General features: G+C 38.5%; 1 protein-coding gene across 1 annotated transcript in view; it reads right to left on the reverse strand.

Moving 5' to 3' along the window:
• Nucleotides 1-119: 119 nt before the first annotated feature.
• plcd3a (phospholipase C, delta 3a) overlaps nucleotides 120-20,992 on the reverse strand; it is a 34,052-nt gene continuing 13,179 nt past the window's right edge. Inside the window, exons 2-15 of the mRNA XM_041817376.1 lie at nucleotides 17,951-18,118; nucleotides 13,540-13,768; nucleotides 11,524-11,653; nucleotides 10,791-11,016; nucleotides 8,081-8,282; nucleotides 7,855-7,999; nucleotides 7,453-7,605; nucleotides 7,200-7,352; nucleotides 6,971-7,121; nucleotides 6,708-6,824; nucleotides 6,309-6,487; nucleotides 5,533-5,668; nucleotides 3,027-3,176; nucleotides 120-2,938 (exon numbers count right to left, since the gene is read on the reverse strand). Of these exons, the coding sequence (XP_041673310.1) occupies nucleotides 2,796-2,938; nucleotides 3,027-3,176; nucleotides 5,533-5,668; nucleotides 6,309-6,487; nucleotides 6,708-6,824; nucleotides 6,971-7,121; nucleotides 7,200-7,352; nucleotides 7,453-7,605; nucleotides 7,855-7,999; nucleotides 8,081-8,282; nucleotides 10,791-11,016; nucleotides 11,524-11,653; nucleotides 13,540-13,768; nucleotides 17,951-18,118 (2,282 nt within the window). The 3' untranslated portion in view covers nucleotides 120-2,795. The remainder of the gene's footprint in view (nucleotides 2,939-3,026; nucleotides 3,177-5,532; nucleotides 5,669-6,308; nucleotides 6,488-6,707; nucleotides 6,825-6,970; nucleotides 7,122-7,199; nucleotides 7,353-7,452; nucleotides 7,606-7,854; nucleotides 8,000-8,080; nucleotides 8,283-10,790; nucleotides 11,017-11,523; nucleotides 11,654-13,539; nucleotides 13,769-17,950; nucleotides 18,119-20,992) is intronic.

The raw sequence follows: 20,992 nt of genomic DNA on the forward strand, positions 1-20,992 counted from the left end.
ATGTGATAGTAACTTATTTTGCACTATTTTATATGCAAATAAAAAAGTTTCAAACATTTGCAACCAAATATATCAACTTGTCTCTTTCACAGAAGTAAACATACACCAGTAGTCAAAGATTATAAGAGAAATGTTTATATAATCATCTTTTCATGGCAGATTTTTCATGTTTTCTCAAGTATAACACTTATTGGTATTTGAAACTGACCAAAGGGCTGCATTGAGTGAGGTGGAGGGCAACATGTGGGCCCTGGCTGCCAGTTGGTTACCCCTGATATAAGCACAAAGTTGAAACAACATAAAATTTGTTCCTATAAATATGTTTTTTTTTCTACAATTCGTTGCCTTAACCACAGATTTATTGACCATAAATTTTGCAAATTTAAAAATATTAGGAAGGTGTTTTATTACAAAATGATTCATAACTTTGACCACAGTTTTACACAGCTTGCAGCCCATTGACAGTTTCATTGCCAGATACTTCTCATTAAGACATAATAGCAGAGAGGTTTTAGTGAATGAAGCCCCCAACAATAGGCACATCCATACAAATGAATACCGTTATATACATAAAAACATATTTCAGTTTGTTTTCTGTTTCATGATGTCTGTTTAGATTCATCCTTGGCTGCATGTTTGCTTGTTAGTCTTCTCACCAAATTTACCGTGCATTTCTAGCTGTATGAAATGGTGTATTGTTTTTATTCAGCCTCCCCACATCGCTTTGGGCCTGGAGCCCCACTTTGGGAATCACTGGTGTTTTGATATTTGATTATTTCTGCAGTTTGTGATGATATCATCATCATTTTTATTCCAAATGTTATCTTGGGCCTATTTGACCTCCGCCCATGTACTTTTCTCCTGCGACAAGAATTAAACACATATTCCTTCATATTTATGTATTTCTGCTCAACTCAGCCCCCTCACAGACAAAGACACCATTTTCTATGTCCTTTTGTATTTGTCATATATAAAAAAGGTCTTACACAGACTTGTCTTTTCTCTTATGCACATAATACCAACTGCCAATCCAACATTGGCTTTTACCTTTAAGACTTCACTCAGAATATGTTACATGTTACTGAAACACCTTAAAGTATTAATACATTAATTCACATGCAGCATTTTTCATTACTGCAACATTTGATTATAAAGGGACTTCCTTGTGTTGATTTTTTACTATAGTCAAGAGCAGTGATTACCAAATTTGGGGTCGCGAACCCCCAGGGGGTTGCAAGACACTGAGAGGGATTGCCAGATGCCTTCCAAAAACATAGGATATTTTTAAATTATGTCAAATTTTAAATGTTACCAATTTTTACAAAAAAAAAATGCATACATTTAGTTTACTATCAAATAAAATATCGCCATATATATATATATATATATATATATAAAAATATTGTACAGTGGTCTTCAACTCAAGTCCAACCACCTTAAAGTACAGTAGTGGGGATCCCTGGTCTCTGGCAACATTATTTTATGGGGTTTAAAGTTTGGAAACCCCTGGTCTAGAGCAGTGGTTCTCAACTGGTCTAGGATCACCTCCTTAATGACAAATTGCGACCAAAGTGTCTTCAGTTTTTTTAAATCATATCCAAATGTTCGTGATGAAAAATTGTGCAGTTTGAACTGCAGATGGAGCAAAAGATGTAATGGAACAAAGAAATATTCTTCAAAATAAGATCATGTGGCACTTTCTGCCACGTTTTTCCAGGCACACGTTTGCAGCCTACTAAATGGCTTTGCGACCCATTTTTGGGTCCAAACCCACCATTTGATAAACAAAGGTATAGAGAAACTGTTGTTTGGATTAGCATGGTGCAATAAGTGTAAAACCCACTATTTTCTAATGAGAATTTGCAAAAAAAATAGTCATACAAGGTTGTCAGTATAAAGAGGCTACACACAAATATCTTTAAAAAATCGAACACAGATTTACTGACCACATGTTTTAATGTGCAAACTTATGAAACAATACTATGATCTCAGGTAAACATTTGTCTAAGTTAACACTGTTTATTCTTCAAGTTCATTTTTAAGTCATAAAAAATACTGAATATTATTATTTGGATGAAGATTTTCTTTTAATTAATAAAAAGTGCAAAGTATTTGGAGAACCAAGTAAGACTGATATACTTAATTTTGTTCATCCTTTAAGGGTAAAACTACTTGTTACAACCTTTAAATATGGCATCTATATGACCTCACAGTATAGTTCATAACATAATGTTATTCTTTTTTAATTACAGGCAACCATGCTTAGTTTTCTAATGAAAGCTCTTAAAATGTGTTAAGTTTCTTATTAAAATATCATAAATCTTTAAGTTAAAGCCAAATGTTTGAGAGTAAAAATGTTTAAAAATTTCTCAAATCACACAAACAAAGGCTGATATAGAAAATCTTCTCTTTTCTATTAGATTTAGGGTTATTCTATTTGTTAGAGTTGTTAACATTCAGTTAAGTTTGTAACAAATTTCCATACTAGTATTTTCATAAATCACTATCCTCAGTTGCCTGTTTCCAGAGCAGTCAGCACTGACAGGACCAGACACTCCCACAGCCTATCCTGGATTCATTACCAAGCCCGAGGCATTTCATTTGCTAAGAGCTTGTGCGCTTCTTCTTCTCCTCTGATAAATGACAGCTTTCCGCCTGCTTTGGGAAGTGGATCAGTGTAAATTGGACCACTGGAGGTCTGGCAGCAGCAACAGCCCCTCTCCTCTAACATTCAGAGCTCCTTTCCCAGAGCTCTTTCTCTCCCAATGCAGCTTCCCTTCATGTACCAGTGCTTGTCATGCCTTGCCTTTGGCCACAGCCATTCGCTCGGACACACTTTTAATGTGGACTCCTTTGCGGCCCACTTTGACATGGATGAAGAGTGTGGCAGGGGACAGACTGGAGCCATCTGCCTTCAGTAAATGAACATGTCGATAACCTGAAAAAAAGGATTAAATTACACTTTTGTTAACAACAGAGCACAGTGATGTCTGCTATGAAATCTAGTAACGGATCTCTGTATTTACCTGTTCTCAGGCTTGTGAACGGCAAAGTGAACTGCCCCACAAAGTCATTTTTGGCAGTGTGATCATGGTCTTCCACCACAAAACGCACCAGGGCGAGGTCAGGGACCTGCAGCTGAAAGTTCAGGGTGCAGTCCCATCGTGGGTTGAAACCTGTAGAGGGCGCACAAGAGCTGTAAATACAGTTGTGTACCTTTCAAACAAACCAATCATGGTGTGGACAGGAAATACTCCTGAAAGAAATATGTCAGAGATCTGTGTTGCAAGACTGATCTCAGTCTCCAGCATTTATATTATTAAAGACAACAAACAAGCAATAAAATATAACAGTATTTTACATTATCATTTGGGTGTATTAAGAAGTATGCTCTAAAGCTGTGATTTAAATCAGTGCTTCTCAACTGGTGGGTCGGGACCCAAAAGTGGGTCGCAAAGCCCTTTTCAGTGGGTCTCGGATGTGTGCCTGGAAAAAAATTGCGCAATATTGTCAATGAGTCTCTATAAAACATGCACATTTTGTCTTATTTCATTGTTTTTGTTACACCTTTTGTACTGTCTTAGACCCAAGCTCTACTATTTTTTATTGAATACATCTGATTGACCAAAAATTCCCCCCAAATTTGGATCGCAATTCTCCTTCAAGAGTTGATGGTAGGTCCCCTGACACGACCAGTTGAGAACCACTGATTTAAATGTTATTGTTTCTAGAACAAGGTTTGTTTTAAACTCTGTTTTTAATCACTTACATTTGTATGTATTTTCCAGACTTGTAAATATTGCTCATGCATTGTACATCACAAAGAAGGCCCAAGGGGAGGGTAAAATAAATATTTGCAAGTCTGTTACTATTTTACGTTTCTCGCTGTTAGTCGTAAAGGTGTAGATTTCTGTAATGTTACTGATATAAAGTACAGTGCATATAAAAAGTAATCACCCCTGCATGTTTTAGCCTTTAATTAACTTTATAAATCAATTATGGCCACTATAATTGTTTTTTAAACAAAAAAATACAAAAAAAAACCCTCTAATGAAAATAGACTTTACAAAGTAATATAAAATAAGTGACTGCATATTCACCCCCTTCAAGTCAGTTTTAAAGTAGATGCACCTTCGGCTGCAATCACAGCACTGAGTCTGTGTGGATAGGTCTCAATTAGTATTGCAAATCTGGACACTGCATTATTACTCCATTCTTTGCAAAACTGCTCAAGTTCTGTCAGGTTGCAAAGGGATTAGACATAAACAAGTCCAGCCACAAACTCTCTATTGGGTGGAAGTATAGGCTTTGAGTCAGCTTTTGCTTATGTTTCAGGTCAATTTCTTGCCAGAAAATAAAAATTCTCCCAATCTGCAGTTCTCTTGCAGACTGAATCAAATTGTCCTCCAGGATCTTCCTATATTTTGCCACATTCATTTTATCCTCTACCTTTAGAAGCCTTCCAGGGCCGACTTCTAAGAAGCATCCCCACAGCATGATGCTGCCACCACTGTGCTTCAAGGCGGGCTTTGTGTTTGTGGTCATGTGCAGTGCTTGGTGTCAGCCAAACATAGCATCTTGTCCGATAGCCAAAAAGCACCATTTTGGTCTCATCAGATCAAAAAAACTTTCTCCACTTGACCATGGAGTCTCCCACATGCCTTTGGTGAACTCTAGTATAAATTCAATAAGAGTTTTCTTCAACAGTTGTTTGTCTTTGCCACTCTTCCCCATAAAGCTTTGACTAGTGAAGAGCCCAGGCAAAGGTGTTGTATTTAGAGCCCTTTCTGATCTCAGCTAATGAAGCTTGTAGTTCCTTCAGAGTAGTCAAGGGTGTCTTGGTGGCCTATCTCACTAGTCCCCTTCTTGCAAAGTACCTCAGTTTGTGACAACAGCCTAAGCAGGAAAGATTTTAACAAGTGCCATATTCTATCAATTTCTTGGAGTTGGATTTAACAATGGACATTTTTCTGTATCCATCCCCTGCCTTTACTTTTCAATAACCTTTTTCTCTGAGTTGCTTGTTCTTTTGTCTTCATGGTGAAATGGTAGCCAGAAATACTGATTGGCCAGTGACCGGACCTTCCAAACACAGGTGTCTTTATACCACAGTCACTTGAGACACATCACTGCACTCAGGTGATCCAGGTTTCTCTAACAGTGAGACTACTAGCACCAGTTGGCTGGACCTCTGTTGGATTAGGTCAGTCACTTTAAAGCGGGTGAATACTTATGCAATCAATTATTTTAACTTAAATGTATTTTAACAATTGACATTAATGTGTAGAAATATGTTGTCACCTAAACATCAAATAGTTGTTTTTTGTTTTTGTCAAAAAGCCAAAATATATTGACTATGATAATTTATAAAACCAATGAAAGGGTAAAACATCTTAGGGATTGAAAACTTTTACAGGCATTGTATGAGGTTGATGTTCACCTGCAACCTTTGTAAATAATAAATGGTAAGTTGGTGTAAAAAAGTTTGTTATTAATTGTTAACACTTTATAGAGACAAAGTCTCAGATTTACCATTGTTGTCAATGCGGTGAGTCTTGTCTCTTGCATTATCAATATCCACCCCATGAATTTCCACCCACACTTGTGGGTCCACAATGGAGCTCGCCTTCTCTGTGTTGATTTTTGGCAGCTGCTGTGCAGATATTATCTGAAAGAGTTGGAATTAATCAGTACTAAGGTCAATAATTTGTACAGCATAAAATAACAGACAAGGCTTTAACAGCTATTTAAGAGTAAAGCACTTTTTCCATTCAAACAAAACTCAACAAAATACCAAGACTCTTGAAGCTTTTACCACCAGGTGTCAATTGTTAACATAAGAGCGATAATGAAAAACAAGGTTTGTTAAATTCTTTTATTCTCATCAGCAGAGTATGTTGTCTCTTTCCTTGTCTTACCATCTGTATGTTTCCCTGTCAGAGGCTCCTCTCAGCAGACATTTTTATATTTTCATTTGCCAACAAGCTGTTGTCATTAAAGCGACAGCTTGATATGTTGCTTCAGCCTTTATAAAATCTACTTGTTCTTTTCAGCTGATAACCAGGGGAAAAGTATGTGTAATATGCATACAATTCATGGATATATACATATACACACACACTCATGCATTTTGTATATACTTGGGTTGTCTTTGTGAGTAATATTCTAGGCTTGAAATGTAGAATTTCCAAGTACTTCAATAAGTGCCCTATGAAGGGTTAAAGGTCTGATGCGACCACAGTACAGCTATCTATGAGAGAATGATGAATACATTATGGTTGTATTAGCATCATTAGGTAAACACTCACTCGTATGGTCAGCTGGGTGGGGATGTGACCGGGGCCCCCTCCCGTGTTCTCGGGGTTAAAGTTAGACGTTGTACTGCAAAGGAAGCTTGGTTTCAGAATGTATCCACAGCGACCATTAGGGAGGAAACGACCCTGGTTCAGATCCATCTGCTCCCCGGGGGTTTGAAAGTTCAGAGCGACTGAAAAGCAGCACAGAGGAATCAGTAAAATGACAGGCGTGACCTTCGATAAGTAACACATTCAGGACATCAACGTGCTATCGTACAGCAGCAATTTTCAGAAATGTGAGGCAGTACCACATTTTGTTGGTGCTTAGTGACCACAAAATGTTTTTCAAATGATTTGCTTTAATTTGCTGCCATTAGAGCAGCATCCCCATTTCTAGTCTGGAGTACTAACCCATCTGGCAGCCACCATTCCACATTTCCTGAGGATCATAGTTGGATGATTGCAGGCGCTGGCCGGAGGGGTAGATCCGGCTCAGCTGCCTGCTGTTGTGTCGCACAAAAAGCTTTCCTGCAAATGAAAAGATGGGAAAACACATGCCATGATACACTGGAGGCTGATTAAATTCTCTAGTAGAATCAGCTGCAGCATAAACAGGTCATAAAATATTTTCTGATTTTCTATCTTGTCAGGATACTCTTATTTCTGTGCAGTACCCGAGTCTTTGATGAGCTTCAGGGCATCACTCTCACAGAAGGAGGACATCTCGTTTGAGGGTTTTTCTGATATGTTTTCAAACCCACGGAAGGGGACGCTCCTGCAGTACAACACCAGATCTGAAAGCTCCGGGCTCAGTTTAGAGCAGACCTATTAAGACAAACAAAAAAAACATAGGTTTGTTTTCTAAAAAGCTCCCTTTAACAGCTTAAGTCTTCCTGAACGGACCTTTGCCGGATCCTTCTTGGGCGTGTTCTTATTGCTGCCTGCTAGTTCGTCCTCAGAGCTCGAGGAGAAGCTGGCACAGCTCCCATTCTTACCCAGCTGGCCCAGGTGAGGAGTCTGCTTCTTCCCTTTAACCAGAATGCGCCCCTTTAGCTCCTGCACAGACAGTTCAGGGAACAAATTACCTCATTAGAAAAACAGACAGCCAGAGGTGTTTGGAAAAAGGGATCCAGCTGTGTGTGTTTGTGTGTTTTACCTCAGGAGAAGGCAGATCCTTCAGCGGCTGGTCACCGAGGGGCTTCGTGAGCAGTTTGCTCCCCAGGATGGTGCGGAGGTGTTTGGCCATGACGGCCTGCTGCTCCACAGAACAGTGGTTCTCCAAGGACAGGATTAGAGGGTATGGGGACGCCTGCAGGGAGAGACGTAGGACAACTCGTATGCCAAGTAATTAAAATGCAATTAGATCACATAATAGCAATGCAGGGCCTAACACTGTAAAAACAAAACACAGCAGACTGTCTCAGAGCCAAGTAGGCCATGAAAGCAAGAAGCCTGGATTTGTTTACTGATTATTTATTTCTTTAGCAGCAACAAGAAGCAGCAGGCTAACTATCATAGCTGAGGATTTACACCATAACATACATGTTGCTCTGGTTACCTTAAAGGCGTATTGGTTGATGGTTTCAATGACCTCCTTGAAAGGCACTTTGGAGGTGAGAGTGTGGCCGTGATAGATGACGGGTTCACCTTTATCTCCATCCCAGCAGTCCAGCTCCACACAGCGACAACCCTGATTCAGAGCCCTGATAGTGAAATACGTATGTCAGTAAACACATTAGGGTGATGAAATGTGTGCTGTTTGACTAATTCTGAGGTCTAAATACCTGATATAGGGCTCAGTGCTGCTCGCACTCGTAACTTGGTCCTTAGTAAGGTAAGTGTTGTGGGACGAGGAGATGAAGTAGTGTGCCAAGGGACGGCTCATGTCCTGGTAGACTCTGGCATGGTCAGGGTTCACCACATCATTCTCCCAGGACAGCATGTACATGGTGAAGCCATTCTGGGTCATGAACTGATTCTTCTTAGCTGCAAGAAGGGTAAAGTCTTTAGTTGAGTCAAACAAGTTATAAGAGTCTTGTTCTATAAATAAGAGCAATCCATCCAGGTACTCTCCCCAAACTATGCTTACCTCGCCACTTCCAGGGTGAAAACATTCCATTAAAATGAATGGTGGTAAATTGGAAAGACGGGATCTTTAGGGATTTAAAAGCTTAAAATACAAAACTGTACAGTTTAATGGTTATTTAAAGGCCAAATCCAAAGGTTGGTGAGATACACTAAAATCTGTGACATTTCTGAATATAGACTGGCATCGCAGCATTATAAATTAAACAAAGTTATAGGTGTACGAGTGCCTGTTCAGACTCTTTCTGTCAAACTGGGCAAAGCTACTGACAGAAGATGCCATAAACTGACTACACATACCTTATGTGTTTATTTCAACCATGCAAAATGAGTTGGATCTAACCCTTTAAAATCTTATTAATATCAGAGGTGAAAACAGTACCAGATACTGTACTCAGTTACTTTGGTTAAAAGTTACTTAAGCAGAAGTAAAAGTACTGGTCTATAAATCTCCTCAAGTAAAAAGTAAGTCATTTACAGTTTACTCAAATTGCTGAATAGCTACTTTTGATAAACATGGGGCATTCACGATGAAATATAATCTTTCCTTAATGTGCAATAACAAGAAGAGAAAATGAATCTTCAACCAGGTTATCTATTACAAGGTGGGACTGATTAAAAAATGCTCACAAAAGTACAAGTACACAAGGAGCTACTCAGTTACAGTAATCTGAGTAAATGTAATCAGTTACTTTTCACCCCTGATTAATACATAAGTAAATGTCTGAAGAAGCTCTTGCTGTCATAGAGTGATTCCTGGCTTAAAGTCAGTAGGAACACACCAGTCCCACTTTTGACCACTTCTCTCTAGTTTCAGCCCAAAGCCACAGAGTTCATCTTTTCTATTATCACATTGTAAATTATGGCTTATAAAGTATTAGAAGCATGATTTAATCCCGTTGCTACATACATTTTCTAATCTACTGCCATTCAGTCTTGGTTTGGGACCTTTTTAGCCAAAACCAAGCCCAGAGAAGGACTGACTTAAAAGCTAACTAGTTAGCTTAACAATCTAGGGTCATATTAATCTTAACACCTTAAAACCTTAGTGGTTAAAACAGTAAGCTGTAAATCTGTTTATTCCTCAATTTCTAAGGATAATGTTCACAATTTGCATTTGGATATATACAAGATAGAGGTTAATGAAGTTATGCTAGTCTCTTCAATCATCTTACCATTATCTTTCAAAACTTCTATCTCTGCTAAGTTACGTAGGCTATTCATTTCTGTGTGACTGTGTGATTTTGACAGAACGAATATAAATAAATGCTAACTCTTTAAGAAACAAATAACAGCATTAAATGGAAAATACTCAGCTAGCAAATGGTGGCTAATCAATGCTAACATCAGCTAGATTAAGACAAGTTCAAATGCTAAACAAAGAAATAGAAATGAATCAGTACATCTATGTCCATGACTACAATTTTACTGCTCTTAAAACAACTCTACATTTGAGTTACAATGCTATTAAGTGGTTTAGCAATTAGCATTTTCCTATTCTTGCCTTATGAAGCTGCTGTTTAGCATCAGTTTATGGTCTATCTAGGCCAGTGGTTATCAGCTGGTGGGTCAGGACCCAAAAGGGGGTCCAGGAGCTGTTTTCAGTTGGTTGCAAAGGTGTGCCTGGAAAAACGGTGGCAGAAAGTCCATGATGTATGGAAGGCCTAGGCCAAAATACATCCATCCATTTTATTTTACTCTGTTTTTCCATGATAATGAGTACATTTTGGTTGTTTTCTCCAAGGAAAACAAAACTGGTCATGTTATTTTAATCTTTTAGTTTCTCCAGATTTCTAGAACCAAAATTTACTCCTTATCATGTGACACAGACTAAAATACAACACATGCATGCATGCCAGTTTAGGGTTTCTATAATGATGTACTTGTCCTGTGTTTTTGTTGTGTCACTTTTTTTCCAAAAGATTTTTAAAATTAAATATTTTATGTTAAATATATCTTACATGTGAAAAAATGTCTTTTTATACGTTAACTTGGGTTTTTCATGTCATAAAATAAATAAAAAGATACATTTGACTTAATTAGTTCCCATTTTGTAGCACAAACAAGCAAAAAGATAATAAATGATATCTTGTTTCTCTTATTGAACATCACTTGTTCTCACTTGTTGGAATTTAAACGGTACAAGTATAAAACCCAGACTTCCTTTCTTACATTTCATGCAGTTTCTTGAGTTTCTTGTGGACGCCATTTTTTAACATCTCTAATTCTACCTGTTGTAGCTGCTTATTGTGAGGCACTGGGTTCTACATTAGTATTCAAAGAAGGATTTACAGCTAAAGGCCAAATCACTGTTTTGTCAATCTTGAGGCAGAACTAAATCCAGGTGTTTATAAAAAAATATTGTGGGCTCTCCTTCTAAATCCTTTAATGACTGCGTTTGGGACCTACCCCAGTCATTAAGCTCATAGGTGAGGATAAGACTCTGAGCATGATTCAGTGAGGCGTCTTCCCCTTGGTCTCCCAGGAAGTCTCGCAGCTCAGCTGTGGCGAGCACGCAACCATTACTAGAATAGTGCCTGAACACGGCGTCCAGCTCAGGCCGCCTCAGGAGCTCTCTGCAGAACTCCTCGATCTCTATGTGATCCAGACGACCATCCCCAGACCGATCACACCTCTGGGATGAAAGATATTAATAATAATGAAAAAAACACAAACAACTGAACGCACACAGAGAAAGACTGTCTTACATCATACACAGCGTGTTTTGTTTTAGGGAGTGGTGAAAGATCCCCATGGGGAAGAATCTACATGATAATTTACTCAGCTGTGTAAACTTAAATTAAAATATAGCTCTCTGAGGAGGTCAGTGTTGGAAATTGCATAAGAAAGGTGCATAAAAACAGCAATTCAGCTATAATAGAGTGCTGAGGGACATGGCAGGCAGTAATCCCCCACTATAAAGACATAACTGGCTCTTGATTTGTTGTAGGAGGGGATAAAAATATGAAGAAACAGGGGGGCTGCTTATTGCCATGCAGCTGCTGGTTTGGTAATTGAACAAAGACTCCAGACGCCAGGGTGTCACAGTAAATCAAGCTCATATAAATTAAATCTTCTGACCATGAGCAGTGAACATTTTACCAGCTTTAAACTCAAGTATTGAAAATATGACAACCCTGACCTTGAATAAAGAGCGAGCGTACTGCTCACTCAGGTCAATGTTGATCATTTGTAGCAGGCGCTTGACCTCATCGTAGCTCATTTTGCCATCCTGGTTCTGGTCTGCTCGCCTCAGATAGCCTCGGATCCAAGTGTAGAGGGTCAAGGATAAAAAAGACTAAAGTGAAAAGGCTAAATTCAAACAGCTACAGCAAGGCTAGTGGATTCATTGCTTTTTTAGTGTGCTATTAAATCACAATCAGCTAGTGTTTTCCTCAAGCCCTGCTCAAGGGTAATTTGTTTAATTATAAGCAAAAGTCCACTATTGCTTTTTTGAAACAGAAGATTTAGAAAAGCACACATATTACTCTGTCGTTTAGCTGTTGTTCCAATTCCAGTTTTCTTGGGATCTCAATTGAACTATCTTGTTATCTCAGGGTAAAGGCATTTGTTTTCCTGTGATAACGAATGATATTGCAATTTCTTTCTCAAGGTCCCCAGAAATAAAGAAGACATCAGGGGAAAACCAGCATTTTTATCTCAAAATAAACTAACATATAAGCCAAGATCTCATGAAAACCACCAATATGTACCTGTTATTACAGGACAGATGAGTAAATTAAACATCTGGATTTCTGCTCACCCAGAGCTTCAAAATTTAGGGTAATGAAACCCTAAGAACACATGGAAAGCTACTGTATTATCACAAATAGTTTCCTTTTCCCTCATTCATTTTCCACACTGCTTATCCCATTTGGGGTTGCAGGGAACCGGAGCTGTCATTGAATGAGAGGTGGGATACACCCTGGATTGGTCACCCATTTTTCACGAGGTTGAAGAGATGAACGAGCACTTATGCCTTTACTCACAATTAGCTTTGCTTGCATTTTAAGGTCACCAGTTAGCATGACAAGCACGTCTCTGGACTGTGGTGGGAAACTGAAGAACCCATACAAGTAAACACATAAAGGCCCTGTCTGTAGCGAATATAGCCTAGCTGCACTGGCCCCATGTATGCAGAAGGCCTGTGTTCAAGTCAAGACTGGACTATTAAAAGCATAACAATCCCAAATATAAGTTCTATAAAAGATAAAGAAAGACTCTGTCCAATTAGGATTCAAATCAGGAACTTTCTTGCTGTAAGGTGACAACACTTAACCACTGCAGCACCTTCAGTCCCAGTCTCCTTTTCACCACAAAATTTAAGCCTTGTTTTGTTAGAGAGCATTAGGTCCCACTAAAAACCTTTTGTTTTATTTATGCCATCAACAGCCCTTTAACACTCTTCTGCTAGCTGTAAAACTAAATAGTTAATGCACACACATTAGTTTCCAGTTTACTGGGTACGCTGAGCTTAAACTAATGCGGTCCTATACAACATTCCTGCAATAAATTCTCCCTATAAGTTTTATTGTTTATTTTAAGAGAAGCTTTGATTCATTTTTATTGTAATTTAAAAGGCCATTGTTTTAGATCCTGTTAAACTGTATTACAGAGAGATTTGTTTCTGTTATTGAGCCTCAGTGATATAAGTGAGAAGGGCAAAGTAACAGACAAACCTGTCAGTCAACACAATATAATAGAACCTCTCTAAAACAGAAATGGAGCATTAATTCCTTCATCAATGCTTCTGCATAAAATGGCTGACAGCAATGAAATGCTAATTTTAGGTCGCTGTTACCTATGCGTGCAATTGTCACTGTAACAGAGAGAGCCCACACATTCACCTCATTAAATCACCTGTACTGCTGGAAGTTGAAACATAATGAACATGATGACAAGATAAAATAAGCATGATAATTGCCTTGATGATTTAGATGTTGAAATATAAACAGATAATGGTATAAACAGGGATGTGATCACGGCCTGATACCTTCACTAATGGTCTGCTATATTTAGATAGATTCTAGTCATTACTGTTCTTCTTAGCTATGCTGTAGACGTGGGATGGTACATGTGATACATGTGAAGTATCTTTAGCAATGCAGCTTCGGCTACACTAAATTTATTTTGGCCTATTGGAAATTGAGCAGGATATTGGTCCAGTTTTTCCTTCTGAGTCATGTTGGCCACATGCTCCTTTAAAGTGCGAAGGCCTCGCACCCAGCGCTGGGCTTCTTCCTCACAGGGGCACAGCAGATCCAGGCTCTTCCTTGCTCCTCTGAAGACCACTGTGAAGCACTGGTTCTCCGGCACTGACCCTGACAGCCGCCTCAGCGCCTCGGACTGGCAGCCTTCACGCACACACTCCACTTCTGTAACTGCGACTGGAAAAATAAAGGAGGTGGAGGGAAAAGAAAAATGAAGTGTTGTTGAGTAAACACAGCTTGAGAGGGAGATCACACAAGCACATGGAGCTAAGTTTAAGGTCATGGACTTGTAGACATTCATAAATTCCACTGTGCAGCGTCTCATAGCAACCAGATTGTAAAATACATCAGACAGTTCTTACCAGGATAATTTTAACCTGCAACTTTATAACTCTTAACAGCACTCTCTATCAAATACCAGGGCCTTCTAATGGTTTTATATCACCAGTCTTCTTGTCTCTGTGAAGTTTCTGAATCATCCTCTCATGCCAATACATTTATTTCCACATAACAGCTACCATCCCAACTTTGATTAATGATTTATTTATTTATGAAACGTGATAGGCCGATAAATAATCCAAATACAGACTGTGTGTCTCAAACCTCATACTTCTGTTAATGTAGGCTACAGTAACACTTACAGTACAGTGCACTTAAAAGCAGTACAGAGCACTTAATCACAGCAGGTTAGTATTGTCTCAAATCACTCACTGCTGTTTTGCTAACAGGGAGTGACAATGATCAAAATGCCTCTGTTCTCTTCCTTTACTCCTTTTTTAACAGTAAGTTATAAATAGACTAGACGTTGGGCAGTTATAATTTAAATTTGACAGCTATTTTCACTCACTAATGTCACTTTTATTATTTTATGTAAACATAATTCACTTAAAGAAAATTAACTCATTTTGCCTTAAATGTCCTTTTCTTGAGTGAAATGTGCTGCTGTTGCTAATTACATGGTAGCTAGCAATTGGATGCTAACATTAGCTAGCGCAATAGCTTGCTAACAGTACAATAACTGCTCTGCCGTCATCATGGCGTTGAGTTTTCGAAGTGCACATCGTTCCACACTCAACACTTGGAGGGTTTGAGTGTGCCAGTACTTCTCAATGTGAGTGCACAATGTATGTTAGCTGCTCTGTGAGGCAGCGTTAGCGAACTGCTAACATCTGCCCACTAACAATCACAAATAAACAATGCTGGCAGGAAGCTAGTTTAAAGGATTAAAAAGAGTAAGGCAATTAATTTCACTTCATTTGAAGAATGGGCTCTGATATTTTTCTATTAAGACACTTTCAAAATCTGGTTAACTGTCGCTGTTTTTTATTCTGTCATATAGTTGCACATGTTAGCATGTTAACATTTGCAAGTTAGTACTCGAGACAATTTAGCAAACCACTCATGGAAGAACAACAAGATTTTGCAGTAATGGAGTTACAAAACTACGCAGAGCCTCATTAATTGTCAACTTAAAATAATATTCTAGTAATGTTCCATCTTTAACTGGAACTCACCATAATCATTACCACTTCATAAGAAGTACTTATGATGATGAAGAAAAGCTGTTAAAAGTGACCATCCTGGTTTTGCTGCAAGTAATTCCAGCATTTCCCACTCATCATCGACCCAATAAACAAAAACAGTAATGTCGTGTTTAATAAATCCACATATGAAGTGCAGATGTTGTTGAATAGGGTTCTTAATACCGAATAAGAAGTAAGCAGAGGACCTGGGCAGAGCTGAGCAGTACTTCTACTCATCTTTTGTTATTGATTTGATTGAAAGCCCCAGGCAGCAGAGTCACTGACAGGATTTCAAAAGATTTATAACATTGTGATTTGTGTGTCTCATATTTACAGAGTAAGGATGAGTCAGAGAAACAACTGCTACCCAGAGAAGACAGCAGAACCCAAACCATGCTGTTAACTAACTAATGCAAGCATAACAACTTGGTATTTTTCTTTTGTGGGATGCCTGCAGTGTGGTGATCACTCAGCTGGGTAGAAAGCAGTGTCTGCCTTGACAATAGCCTCATTCTCCTGCTAAAGATCATACAGCCTCTGCTGTCCACCTCTTCAAAATTACTCCACATTCCTGCTCTGCTGCTATCCCAGAGACATGGCAAAAGCAGCATGTATGTGTCTGTGTTAAGGGTTGTGTTCTGTGCCAAGAGCTTTTGAGCAGAGGACTTAGCACTTAGCTGCAGCGCCAGAGCGCACTGGACCTGGAGAGGCGCCTGGAGCTTTGGAAAAGAGGAACCAAGCCAGGCCTGAATTCTGGATTCAACACTTACACATACTTACGCTCACAGATATGCTCCTCAGCAGTCTGCCAGTGTTTGCATTATCACAGTCTGTCCTCACCAACATTGTAAGGAGTGTTACATACACTGCAACTTGACCACTCCAGGGTCTATTTCTGTTGCAGCACAATGAAGATGGCCTTCACCACCCGCTGACACACAAACCTGATCGCCTACCCAGCAGCTTTTTAGGGCCAGCAGGGGTTTGCTGCATTCCAGTATCAGGATGGACAGTGCAAACAGAAAGGAGGTTTGGGAAGCTAAAGGTCAAGCAGGGAAGAAGAAAATAAAACTGAGTAGGAGGGATAGATGTCAGCTGTCATTTTTCTACCTTTAGCCTGGATTGTTTGAGAGGAATTAGCTACAAAACATTTAAGCGCACACAACATTTCAGGTTAAATAAATATGTCTGCACTTTGGCATTATCTAATGAGCACAGCCATTTTTGTTTGAATACGCTTCGTGTGTCAATAAGGAAAATATTAGGGAGGTGGAGCATGAGCTCTGTAAAATCCAGAACTCTGCTGAAGTTTAAAAAAGTGGTTCTTCTCTTTAAAAGACATTTTTTTCAGCATTATATGTTATATATGTTAGGTATGTTTTTGTGAGTAAGTGGCTGTTGTGTAAAGGGAAAAATATTCTGAACCGTAACATCCTCATCTTAACTGATGTGATTTGTAGATGAGAAAAAAAGGCCCATGTGAGTGAAGCTCTTCATTCCTGATGACTTTTCTTCATAGTTTAATTTCTTCTCTGACATATAAAGTCTTAATGCTCCCCAAAATACTAGATCACAGAAATGAAATACAATATAAAAGCTATTATTTTCTTAAAATAGCATTAAAAAGGGATGTAAATCCAATTCAGAATAAAAACAATGTAGTTTGTTTTTACTATTAGCCTCTTATAATTCTGCCAAGCCAATGGCAAGCTAAGACAGTGTTTATGTATTCACTTTGTTGTTTTTCTCATTATGGATTTATCTGGTACCTGATATCTTATAGCAAGGTTCCAAATGAGCAGAGCTAATACTAAAATGTGAGATCAAGACAAAACCAATGAAAGCATGGTTAGAGAGTATTACTTCCTAGAAGGACCATAAGTCAGATGTCCAAACCCCTTCATTATTTGCCCTTTACTGCTGTACGACTTCCAAAACTTTCCTGCACTTATTAACAGTATTTTGTCCCACTGCTTGAAAACATTTCCGCAACAAAACTTCAGCAACAATGACCATGCCTACAGTGAGGAGCTATAATCAAAGAATATACTGAAATGGTTATCAAAACTGAGTAGAGTTGAGTCAGAAGCACGAATTGGAATGCAACAAAAATGAGATGCAGCATGCTGTCAAAGGCTGATGTTTACATTTTCCACATAACATTAACAGTGAGTGGTATTACTGTTATAAAAGGCTAGATTAGATTTTACACTCAAAGCAATAAGACGAACTATCTTGTCTGTAGGGAGTGTGAAAAGTTTCTCACGGGTTAGTGCATTTTATTGCATAGCAGAAACATCCTGTTTTGTAAAATGCTATTAATCTTTACATCAACATCAAATTACCCTTGATTATTATTAGGGTGGGTTGCAGAGTCCTTGATTAGCCCTTGCTTACTAAGGAAACAAGCTGTAAGACAAACTAGGGGAGAGGCCTTGAGAAGGAGCCAAGATAAAATAGCCCAACGACTCTGAACAATAAGCTGGCTGAATGAGCGCGCTGACTCACATCCCAGTCTGCACTGGGCTGGTGGACGGCCTGCTGGGCTGTTTCTACATCCCCCCTCTGTAGATAAGCTTCCCTCTAGGCAAAGCTCTTTTACTAATCTGATATCACTGAAGTTTCCTCCCTTTTCATCAAAGCCAATTCCTATTCATAAGCACTCTCACTTTCAGATCGTCCTTTTCCTCCCTCACCGACTTCCTTTTCCACTTGGTCTTTTTTGGTTTCTAATCTGCCCTCTGATGATTGGTCGTCTCAGCTCTCACACGGTGCTCTTATTACAACTCTTCTTAACCTATCAATGACATTAAAGCTGTATCTAAGCCATACTCACAGGTCTGCTGGGCTTTGGCTTTGCGGGAGCTCTTTGTGGATTCACACCACACAGTGAGTCCGTCCTCTAGCAGCCGTAGGTTTCGGCTCTTCTGCCACCTCGAGGAGCGAACTTTCACCATGTTGGAGCCCTGCATCATGAGGCGAATGTCATCGTTCTCCTGCAGCCCTGCAGAACACAAACACATAACAGTTGTAAGTTGGAAAATACAAACAAAATGTGATTTAATTTGGTAGTTTCCAGGCCATTAGTGAGATGAGTCACACCCCTATTAATGGTGTTTTATTTTCAGAGCACTCAAGCTTAATGTCACCAGTCTAACTGAGGTGCACCAGAGGTTATACTGTGTTCAGCTGGGTGTCTTTTATTGCGCTTATCTTTTTAAATTTTATCTCATTTTCCTGCAATAAATCATTAGTAGAATTAATTATGATCACCAATAAAATTGTTTTATCATTACAGCAATGTTTTTTTTCAATTTGATCTGCAATTTTCACAGCCCTTACCTTGCTGGTATCTTTCTATATTAGCTTAACATAGCACCCTGGGAACTTATCGACTATGTTGTTAGCATTAGCAGAGATTTCTGCCTTATCTCAAATCGCATACCTATGTTAGCACAGTGTATTAAAGAACACTTAATGCACTAAAGAGCACTTAAAAACAGCAGGTTACTATTGTTCCAAATCGCTGTTTTGCACTCACAGGAAGTGGCCACGATTTAACCATGTCTGTTTTCTTCCTCTTCTTTTTCAATAGAAAGTTGTAAACAGACTTTAGGCCATTATAATCTTTCTAGATTATATCGATTAAGTTCCTTTTAAGTCCCCCTTTGTAAAGAACAGTTGCTGAAGTCCTTTATTCCTACTGCCATAAACATCTTAAATAAACAATCCTCCACCACTACTGTTAACACAACTCACACAAAGCAAATTTGCACAAAAAGTATTTTAAATATATTATTTTATCTTGTATTATTATCGAATTAGCCATTTTAACTCTATTTTAAAGAATGTAATGTTTTGTGTCATTTTTGGTTCCTATGTTGCGTCATGCCTAAAGCAATTTTCTGTCAAGACAGACAATAAAGTTTTCTGACTTTGAATGCTATTTTCACTTTCTATTAGATTAATTTAATTTGTATTTTATGTTAACATTATCTGCTTCAATAGAGAAAAGTTGTTTTGCTTTAAATGCCCTTTTCTTGATTGAAATGTGCTACCATTGTTAATAACATGTTAGCTAGCAAGCAGATGCTAAAGTTGGCTAGTGTGCTAGCATGCTGCTAACAGTACAGTATCTGCTACATCACCAATCTGGCTTCCATTTAAGGTATGAAGTGTCCATCATTTTGTACTCAAATCTTTTTGGGGGGCATTTTTGTGCCTTTATTTGATAGAGGAGGACAGTGGATAGAGTTGGAAACAGGGACGAGGGCAGGGGAGAGACATGCATAAAGGGCCTCAGGTCGGATTCGAACTCAGGTCGTCCGCGTACAAGGGGCGCGCCTTAAACCACTAGGCCACCTACACTCCTTGTACTCAATTCTTGAGTACGAAATATGTTCTGATTTGACAGACTATCCCGTTTTCAAGCTCTTTGTCCCAACTCAAGACAAAGTTCTTTTAAAAACATTAAAATGTCCAGGTTTTCATCAGCCTTTGTCCTGATTTTAACCAACTGACAGCACCAAAACAATGCACCATTGGTTGCTAGGCTTATTTGTCTGTACATCCATCAAAGTCACTGCTTGGTCTGTCGCTCTTTCAACTGATAGAATACCATTACATAAGAACTGCTAGTAATATTCCCTTACTAGTATATCTATACATATTCAAGAGTCAACCTTGACGCATGGCTGCTGCTTGCTAACCCAGTTCATCATTCTGTACAGTACCTACTGTGTAGCATTAGCTAGGCTAGCTGTCCTGATCAAAAAGAAGTCACGTTTTTCCAAAAGATTTTGATTTGTTTGAAGAGTACCAGGTAATGAGTACACTTCTTTTTGCACACAGAACAAGTGTCTGTCTACAATGACCCATGCAGGAAATGCTAACATACACAACAATATTAAAATTAGCAAACACAATTAGTGAGTACAGGCAGGAAGTAGCACTTCAACAAGGTGAAAATCAATGGCTATCAACTATATAAAACAAATATGTGATATAACATTAGTGCAGTCTTTGTCTTGTGTTTACTGGTGATGTATAATTACAATTTAGTTGTAATGGTAATTAATTTAGTCATCACACATTATACAATCATTGCAATCAGTGTAAACAAAGCCAACCGTCATGACTGAGCAGGTATAGGCAGACGCAAACTAACTTTAGAATTATAGACATTATTCTATTCTGTAATTACAATTTTCATATGAAGTTTTGGTTGATAGTGAGAAGCTGAAGTGATAAAAAATACAGGCATATTATGACCTCAAAGATGAGAGTTTACAGAAAAATTAAGGTGTCTCTATCTGGAGGTTCTAAAAAATGTCACCGTAACTTACAAAGTAAAGCTGAGGCTAAATGCTAATGTTAGCACACTATCAACCTCACAGTGACAGTGGTAACATTATTAATTGATTGTTGTAGTACAACTGAGATTTATTGTTCCTGACTTTTCAAAAAAAAAAAAACTCCAAATGAAGAATAAGAAAAAATTTATCAGTGCTGTAAGATCTACTTCACCAAACCTTTTCACTTTCTCTTTTCTTAAAGACCTTGGCAGTGAATGTTTCCTTATAAATTACTAACTCTCATACAGTCTCTGTATTACCCTGACCTGTATGATCATATTCACTGAAGCGGAAGATACAAATACAGTCAGCCCATCTCTGCTTACACCCAAGCAGACACTGTTTCATATACAAACCTTGAGGGGAAATAAATAGTTCATGCAAGAGGTTTCTGAGTGAAAACACATCAACAAAGCAATGCCTCTCATCTTTTAAAATGAACTGTGTATTGTAAGTTCAGAATAGAGCAGAGACATATCAATGGCTGAGATGTGAATCAGCTGTAATATTTTGTAGATTTATTC

The sequence above is a fragment of the Cheilinus undulatus genome, linkage group 21, assembly GCF_018320785.1.
Source record: "Cheilinus undulatus linkage group 21, ASM1832078v1, whole genome shotgun sequence".
In the NCBI taxonomy this organism is placed as follows: Eukaryota; Metazoa; Chordata; class Actinopteri; order Labriformes; family Labridae; genus Cheilinus; species Cheilinus undulatus.